General features: G+C 32.7%; 2 protein-coding genes across 2 annotated transcripts; both read right to left on the bottom strand.

The window, feature by feature from the left end:
• Positions 1 to 982: 982 nt before the first annotated feature.
• On the bottom strand, positions 983 to 4,461 carry LOC108482396 (amine oxidase [copper-containing] gamma 2-like). The gene is made up of 5 exons (XM_017785521.2): positions 3,079 to 4,461; positions 2,277 to 2,390; positions 1,749 to 2,189; positions 1,576 to 1,673; positions 983 to 1,495 (listed from the first exon to the last, which is right to left on the bottom strand). The coding sequence occupies exons 1-5, from the start codon at positions 4,315 to 4,317 to the stop codon at positions 1,285 to 1,287; spliced, it is 2,103 nt and encodes a 700-aa protein (XP_017641010.1). The 5' UTR covers positions 4,318 to 4,461; the 3' UTR covers positions 983 to 1,284.
• Positions 4,462 to 5,807: 1,346 nt separating this feature from the next.
• Positions 5,808 to 6,254, bottom strand: LOC108481788 (uncharacterized). Its single transcript, XM_017784869.1, has one exon. The coding sequence runs from the start codon at positions 6,252 to 6,254 to the stop codon at positions 5,808 to 5,810; it is 447 nt and encodes a 148-aa protein (XP_017640358.1).
• Positions 6,255 to 9,314: the final 3,060 nt, after the last annotated feature.

Genomic DNA, 9,314 nt, shown 5'->3' with positions numbered 1-9,314 from the left:
TTATTTAAGTCACTGTATGACAATTGTCCATTAAAATATACTGACGGCTAAGGTGATTTGAATTGAATAGGTAAGATAGGAATCTCCTTTTTTTAACCTAAAATATTCCAGCTTGCTAATTTTGAATATATGATTTTTTTAGTAAGGGTAAATTGCACCCAAAGTTATTGAACTATTAGTAAATTTACATTTTGATCACTCAATTCAAAAAGTTACAAAATAATCACTAAACTATTCGGAAGATTTAATTTAAGTTACAGAACAATTCAAGAGTTTTTATTAAGTCATTAAGCTGTTAATTTTTTTTTCTAAATCTAGCTAGTAAGCTTCAAATGAAGATTCGACGATCAATGCAATAAATTAGTACTCATAGACAAGTAGAAGAACATACTTTAAATTCAAGTCAATTTAACGGTCAATGTCAAATATCAGAAGAACATACTAGGGAAAATAATGCGTAAGTTAACTTAAAAAGTTCAAACGATCCAAAAAATAATTACTTAAATATATTTATCCAAGAAACTAACAAAGAAAAAAAATTGGTAAAAGTTTGAAATGATTCACTGTACGACGAAAAATCATTAAAGATTGAGATGAAAGGGAGAAAATATACAGAGCTCCCATGATAAAAGAATGAATTAAGTAATGTGTTTGGTGACTAAAAAGTGAAAAAAAATGGAAGAATTCATAAAAAGAACCCTTTCTCCTAACTCCAAAAAATATAGAGAGAGAGAGGTGCTTGTGAGATCCACGTTCATACTCTATATGACTATATGTACTTAATTTTTGAGTTTTTTCTCTTTATTTTCAAATTTAAATTATTTAAAAATATGCTAATTAAATCTTAGTTTGATTGATATTGATATTGTTGTCATTGTAGGAAGACGTGAGTTCGAATGTGCTGAAGCACACTATCCTCCTATTTAGGGGTCGAGAAGGGGTAGTTTTGAGAATTCTATAAAAAAACAACATATAAAAAATATTAAAAAATATAAGAAATATTTATCTATTATCAAACAGCTTTTAAATAAATGGTCCAGCACAACGTTAATATCATATCAAATTTTCAGATTAATTCACACAATAATATTACCTAAACCCCTCCGATTGCTAAAATGATTTTTTGGAATTTACAATCAACAATACATTACTAAAATACATTTGATTGTGATAATAATATGATCTTTTTTTCTCGAAGATAGATAACTTGTATGATATATTCTATTGCAGGCATGAACTGGGATCTTATGGTAAGAGAAGAGCTTTCAAGTGCTAATCAAGACTTCAAGGGGAAGCACTAGGCCTACAAACAGGTAAATCTTTCTCAAAAGCTGGGGCAGCTCGAAGAATTGGGTTGCTTTCGAAGAAATTGACAGGCTTTAGCTCAAACCCTGATGTCACTGTTGGCATTACAGGGAAATCTTCTTGGCATGGAATGTGATGGAACCCCAAGGTGTACCACAACACGATATCCTTATTTTCAATAGAACGATCCCTGTTCTCGATGGATTAAAGCAGAAAATCAGGGTAGAACGTATGCATTACAAGAATTGATTCATTTATCGAGTTTTATACCTTTCAGACCACACAGCAAGAGTGTCATCTCCCCTACTTTGATAAGTTAGAAGCCCACCAGCCCATTGTTCACTCTTGTTATAAGGAGTCACCCATATCTATTCAAAAAAAGAACTCAATAAAGAGTGCAAAATCATTCAATCAAGAGCAAAAAAAGGATAAAAGGGTTTTACCTGGCTGTTGGTGAAGGCGCTTCTTAGTTGTGGAGGATCACTATGATCAAGCAAACTAGCTGCAGTTCCTCCAGGAACAATCTTGTATCCTGTTGGATTTCCTAGCCTAGACCTTTTAGAAGGATTAATCATATGAAACTCTGAGGGATCATACAATTTAAGCTTAATTTGTGCATCTTTTTCAGTCTTAGCTATTTTTCTCTTAGCTTTCAAGTAGCTCTTCCTAGGGGATTCCCCTGGTAAACTCCGTTCCTTAACAAGATTAACATTAACAAACGAATTGTTTGCCCCATCGATATCAATGTCGAGGTGAAAGGTAACAAAGTGATCGTGAACTACTCCGATGAGATTCTCGGAAATGAGAGGACCCGACATGGCATCTTGGTTAGGCGCTTGATGGTAAGGACTGCCTTTCACCATTAGCATTCCTGAAAGTCCTACCTGTACAAAGTTAAATCATACAAAATGAATGGCATACGCTATTGCTGAGGGAGAACTTGGTGAAAATTAATGGCATAAGAGAATGACCTTAACATTTATTAAACCATCTGTTTGAAACTCCCAATCAAAGATGTAATCGTAGTTTCCCACTGATGCTGCCATACGAGCAACGAGAGTTACTTTTGGTCTTGCCTCCCTAATCTACAAGTACAATAATGGAAATAGAAAAACAAATTAAAATATGTTTTCATTGATTATAATTTTTATAATGTTTGCAATCTACTCTCTGTATTTGAAAAGTTAAAATCAAGTTCTCTTAATTTTTTTTTTACTTTAAAAATGATTTATTTTGAAGTTGGTACGATTATAGAGCTATAACGATACTAAAATAAAAATTTCACCTCTATTAAATTAAATAGGATTGTGCTAAATTCATATTATTCTTATGAAGTTGATATGATTATAGAGCTATAACGATATTAAAATAAAAATTTCACCTCTATTAGATTAAATAGACTCGTGTTAAGTTTAGATTATTTTATATCTTAATTAAACATTAAAATAGATAGGAAACAACTTTTGAAACATGTCGCAAGACTCTCGTACTTCGAAGTTTCTTTTTTCTGGTAAAAAAGTGTTTTCTATACCATCAATTACTTTCCCATTTACTCAAATTCATATCAAGCAATAAGCATACAATATATGACACGTTTTTAATTGGATATTGTTGACAACATGAGAGGAATTATTATTTAAGTACATTTTCCCCCGAACAACTTTAGTACTTAAGTGAAAAGAATAATATAATTTGGGGGCCTATTTCATAGTTAAGCTTATTTTAAAAGTATCAGGGTTTATCATTGTTACTATTGTTGGAGTTATTTATTACCTGGAAATCAGTGAGTAGGCCCTCTGAATGTCGCCAACTGATGTCGCCGGTATAGCGCTCAAACAGGCAAATCATGTTGGGCTGAACAAATGGGTTTCCATCGGGAGTAGCGAAAATGCCGTCCATGTAATAAGAGTGCCTTGGACAATCATTTAGTGGCACAAGTGGAAGGGCTGACATCCCTAAACCAAACTCACCAGCATCCATATACGACTTAAAATACCAGGACTCATCAAGGTCCATGTATGGTACAAAAAATTCTGAAGCGAACCCTTTGTACATCACATCCCTCAGCTCACCATTCTCCGAGTCCCGCACCATGACCCTCGAAATCACCAAACCAGCGCGGTGGTCAGCCTTGAGGTGAAACACCCAGTTGGCCCACTTCACTATATGCCCATCTTCAACTCTAAAACTTGGTCCTTTTGGTTGTTCTATGGAAATTGGGTTCAATGGTTCCATTTGTGGTTCCTTCTTTTGAGCTGTGTACCTGTAATCTGTGTCGGTACTTTTTGGAATGGGGATATCTCGGCCCGTATCAGAGAATTTCAGCACTTCCATTGTATCCAAGTCCACCGTCATGACGAGCCCTTCAATGGGTCTCATGTAGAAATTGGGTGTGCCTTGGTTAGAGAAACACAGGACCTTCACAACTCTTTTGCCTTCTTCATTAGGCCCAAACCAGCCTGCCGAAGGAGGTAAGCAGATCAACTCTGATGATGACACCCCACGGGCAGCAATAGATTTGTTGAATTCCGCATTAGAAAACGGTGCTTTAGACGCCGCCGAAATATCGTCCATAGATAGCATCGGATAGCCTGAGCGTGGATTGATGACATGGCTAGTGACACGTATAGAATCCAAGTCCACATTAAGCACATGGGACTGGCCATTCAGCAGAGCCAAAACTTGTGCTTTTCGTGGTGGAAATGGGTCACCTTTTCTCCACTTCAGAACCTGTACCTTGTCTGGTTCATCGAGCAGTATAGTATGAATAGTAGGGAACGTAAATGAAAAGGGTTCATAAGATGAGAGGATGGTCCGGACCCTGTTGATTTCTTTCACAGTAAGAGGATCAAGTGGATGGTGAGGGGTCTCAGCTGAGTGATATATCGGTTTTTGAGTTTGCAGTGAGTAACCAGGCAACGATGAAATGCTAGAACGGTACCATGAACCTACAATAATGAATAAAACTAAGCATGAAATGAAACAGAAATGAAGACATGAAGTTTTCTCCATAATTTCCCCTAAAAGCTAAAGGTAATTCAGATTAGATTGGCAAAGCCATTATTGCCGCTTCGGGTGTAAGATGAAAGACGAAATTTCCAAGGCCACATGATTATGTGGCCGTTCCTAATAGAACTTTGACATTTATCATCATCCGTACCTGTTGTAATTATATGCAATGATTCAAATTAAAAGTTACTATTATAGTTATTTTTTAATTCAAAAGTTATTTTTTAATTATTAATAAATAGCCATAATTATTCATTAGATATCTATTAAATAATTATATTTATTATTAAAAATATGACTGTCCATTTACGTAATAATGTTTCTATGAAGAGTAATAAGACTTTCTATAAATAAGAGTGAACTTTCATTTGTATGATACATCTAAAAATATAAAACAAAGTTTTTTTCTATTTCGCCACCATTTTTGTATTCCTATATTGTTCTATAAAGAATTATTGCAAAAATTCTTTATAGAAATTAATATCATTGCTATGCTTTACTTATTGTTCAGTGAACTGTTTCTATCAGTGTAAAACGTAGACAATCATTGGGTTTCATTGTATCCTTAAGATTCATTTGTCAGTAACTCTTTTACACACTATAATATAGGTGAAGGGCAAATAGAACATTAAAGAAAGTGATATTAATACACGCCTTGAAGTATTCGTTAATTTCTCATAAGTTTATTTTTATCTTCACACACCAACAATTTTAAGGTTTTTATTTTCGCATTTTATGATAATTTAAAAAAGACTTGTCTGTCACCACTCATTCACATGCCACTACAAGCATGGTATTATGAGGACGGATATTGGCAAATGTAGTTGCATCAAGGTTAGTGACCTTGTCAAATTTTGATTTAAAAGAAATCTTTATTGCAAGAAAATGTATGTTAAAATTATTGTTTTACTCTAATTGCATGATTTAGATTTCAATTATTATATGGTTATTGAACTGTATTATGCAAAAGATATGGGTAGTGGCGGAGCCAGGATGTTAATCTTAGGGGGGGCAAGCTAAAATTAGATGTTTTATGTAACAATCGATTTAAAGGTATAAACACTTGATTAAAAAAAGCAGTATTTCAACATGACAATCGATTTAAATATAAAAAATCGATTCAAAAGAAGCAATTTTCCAAAAATTAAAAAGAAATAACATATCATTACTTAAAAGTGTACACGACATTTTTTCCGGGGAATAAAATTACTAAATATAGAGTCTAAATCAAAAGTTTCAGCAATCTCTCTCTCAATATAAACAACAAAATTATCTATAAGAAACTCTTCCTTCATTTTGTTGCGAAGCCTGATTTTGACAATTTTCATCACCAAAAATGCTCTTTCTGTAGTTGCAGTTGAATCAGGAAGAGTCAACAAAAAATGGATTAATCTATCAACAAGAAAAATACCTTTGATATTTGTGTCTGCTAATCCTTGACAAAGATCAGAACTTGTGGACAGGTTTTACTATTTCAGATGATTTGGAACATTTTACTTATAATGTTGTAGCTGATTCTTAAAGATTACTTTCTCTTGCTCAATGAAATAAATAGGATAATATTTTTCCACAATACAAGAAATATAATCCATATTGAAAGATTTATAAGCATCCTTAGGATCCAAAACAGAGCTAAGGGTAAGAAGATCAATTGCCAGTTCATTAAATTTAAGAAGATCAATTGCCAGTTCATTAAATTTACTATTTAGCTCAAGAAGTTGAGAATCTATAGCAGCATTGAATATCTCAACCTGATAATGGTGCTCCATATTGAAATCAATATGTTGGTGATGACCGTGGTTTGCCACATATGGAGAATCCATTTCAAGAACCTCAATATAGTACTTTTCACAAAATGCTTTCACAACTTCCAATAAATTGTCGCAACCATCTTCTCTCGACTTTTGTTTCAAAGTTTTGGTGTTTGAGACTAAAGACATAGCATTTACTATATCTTGGGTTTTTTGTTGTAGATGCTAACAACTAATATCTGTAATACTCATTAACTCTTTCACTAGATGTAACGCCTTAAACCAAGCCTAAATGTTATGACTGAATCTCGGAAGTTACTTTAACAATACTTGAAATTGACTAAGGTTGAGGTGTTTTGTGAAAACATAGAAATTTAAATATTTAATGATTTTTTCTTTGAAAAAATACTTATTAAAATATAATCTTTTGAAAGTAAAGTGCGACATTATATTATAATGTCATTTTAAGTTATTTGAAAGTGCGACATTATATTATAATGTCATTTTAAGTTATTTGAAAATAAAGATTTTGTATTATAATTATTTACTAAAAGGTTTTGTGTAAAATCTTTCACAAAGACTTTCATAAAACTACTTAGAAAATTACGAATTATAATTTTGTTTTAAACCATGTAAAATTGTAAATAGTTTAAATAAACTCCATATTTTAAAATACTTGAAATCGCATGATTTTTTTTTATGCATGCATAGCAGTTCTAAGTTATAAAATGACCAACAACTCAAAATAAAAAAAGTGTCCAAAGTCCACAAACAGAAACCACATAGTTTAAAAATCCATAAAGTAAACTATTCGAGAGGCTCCACCAAATGCTGAATCCAACCCTATGTCCAAGTATTACTTGAAAGGTTATAGCACTAAAGGGGTGAGCTTTTAAAGCCCAGTGTGAATCTTTTAACAAATAAATGTAAATAAACACATAATGATCAATCAAGTAAACATTTCACTTTATGCACATGATCATGGCGATGTTGTTTTATAAAACATTTAACACATTCTACCCCATCATCGTTGCGCACCACAATCAAGTTCCCTAGAACTTGTCCATCCAAATACTCTAATTTGTAAACAATTTCACAGTAATGCAGATAAACTGTCACTTAATAATATTGTGGATAAGCCACCACTTTTGCAAATAAACCACCACTTTATAATATTATGGACAAGCCACCACTTTTGTAGATAAACTATCACTTCTTCATTCTTTCACATATCTCACACCATGCATGTGATATTGCAACAAAAATCAGTTTTTCACTTTGGCATGTGAGACATGCTCATTATATCACTTATCACTTAAAATCACATAGGCATGCTTAACATGCTGATCATATATTTACACAATATATATATATATCAATATTTCACATTTTATAAATCATGTGAAACTCACATATGCAATAACATCACATAACATGATAATGAGATTTTCATACATTTTATATCAATAATAATAATCAAGATCACACATCATACAAATCACAAAAACAACAATTTAGTTTCACTTACTTAAATATTCCAATTCAATGGGTTTTATTCCTCTTTTCGAATCCATAGAGTATTCTTGATAAGCATCATTTAATAATACTAATAAAATTTTAACAACATGAAATATATTTTCATATTTTTTTAATTATTGTAAAAACCCACACCTGATTGTAAATCTGATGTGTTACAAATCTCTAAGACACCTACACTTAGATCTATCCAATGGATCACCTAGTCACACAAACGGTAGTCTTTCGTCAAAGTTTACCATGATCATCATAAAAGATAAGTTTATTAAATGAATCTCCCATTTGACACTTACCCTTGTGAATTAAGAATCATGATTCCTTTCACGAGTTTGATGATTTTTTGTATTGATGTTGATCAGCTCTTCAAAAAGACATCATAACTAAATGTTAATAAACAAGGGAAAAACTCACCATAACTCTTATGAATATTCGGTCAAGAGAGAAATAGTGAGGGAGGAGTGGTTCTCATTCAACCCTTGTACTTACTCTATCTCGGTCGAAAAAGAGAGATCAATGGATCGTCTTGATTTCAATCCAGAAAAATTGAACTATCTAAAGAGGGGCTTGATTAAGAGTAAGTTTATGAAATAAAGACTTAAAATATAAGAAACTAAGTGAAATAAATAGTGTATGATTTTATTTACTAAAAGAAATTGTGTAGGTTAAAAAATGATGAAGAAAAGAGGAGGAAACACATCCGTCAGCGGTGGTGCTACAGCAACGACAATGGCGATGGTCTGACGACGGAGGCGGGAGTTCGACAAAGGAGAAGAAAATAATATGGGTTTAGTCACTCACTTAAAAGAGTAGAAATGAGAAGAGAGAAAAATAAAAAATAAAAAGCAAAGAGTTGCATAGTGGTTGCCATAGTGGTGGATGCTGGCGCTAAGGACGATGAAAGAACAAAAAGAAGAAGAGAAGAGGAGGATGGATGATGGAATGGTGTTGTTTAGGTCAAATGGTGGTGGCTAACAGTGGAAAAAAGGAGACCAAATCAAAATAATGGTGGTTCATGTGAGGAAGAGAGAAAATAGAAGAGCAAATAAGAGGAATGACAATGAAAAGGAAAAGAATGAAAAGATGGAACAAAAGGGTGTTCTTCATCTTGTCTAGGTTTAATGAATCACATAAGGTAAGGGTGAAGAGAATGGTATGTTGAGGGGACAAATGAGCAAAAAGGGGATTATGGGAGTGAAAAGAGAGCTTAATGAGGGAAAGTTGACTCACACATAAGGAAAGAATTTGGAATTGAACATAGAACCTTTAGGAAATTAATTAAGCTCTTAACGACTTGACCACTCGCTTGCTTGTTACCCTTTTAACCAAAAATATTTAAAAGCATGGGATGACCTTTGTTAAAGGTTTAAAACAAATTTGCACCAAATAGAAATTAACAAGAGGGAAGGGATTTGTAACAGCCTGGTTTTAGCTAAATCGAAACAGTGGTTTCAAAATCACAAATCCGATGTTGTAAAATTATTTTAATATTATTTTTGGTGTTTACAGCATGATAGCATGCATGTGTAAAAATTTCGTAAGCTAATTTTATCGTTTAATAGTTCAATTTGAGAAAAAGGACTAAATCACTTAAAATGCAAAAGTTGCATTCTATTTGTTAAAGGTGTCAATTGGCCTTGGATTTTAAATTTAATGGCCTTAAATGGTAATTATACCATTCTATATGTTAATGGACATTAATGGACATCCATTATA

The sequence above is a fragment of the Gossypium arboreum genome, chromosome 1 (assembly GCF_025698485.1).
Source record: "Gossypium arboreum isolate Shixiya-1 chromosome 1, ASM2569848v2, whole genome shotgun sequence".
Taxonomy (NCBI): Eukaryota; Viridiplantae; Streptophyta; class Magnoliopsida; order Malvales; family Malvaceae; genus Gossypium; species Gossypium arboreum.
This window is presented reverse-complemented; position numbering and strand designations above follow the sequence as displayed.

What these genes read in the sequence shown, in the direction of transcription:
- LOC108482396 (XM_017785521.2), bottom strand. Translation starts at nt 4,317, where the DNA reads ATGGAGAAAACTTCATGTCTTCATTTCTGTTTCATTTCATGCTTAGTT. An exon ending in GCCTACTCACTGATTTCCAG is followed by an intron (nt 2,391 to 3,078) that starts GTAATAAATAAC and finishes TTGTACTTGTAG; the next exon opens with ATTAGGGAGGCAAGACCAAA. An exon ending in GCGCCTTCACCAACAGCCAG is followed by an intron (nt 1,674 to 1,748) that starts GTAAAACCCTTT and finishes TTTTTTGAATAG; the next exon opens with ATATGGGTGACTCCTTATAA.
- LOC108481788 (XM_017784869.1), bottom strand. Translation starts at nt 6,254, where the DNA reads ATGTCTTTAGTCTCAAACACCAAAACTTTGAAACAAAAGTCGAGAGAA.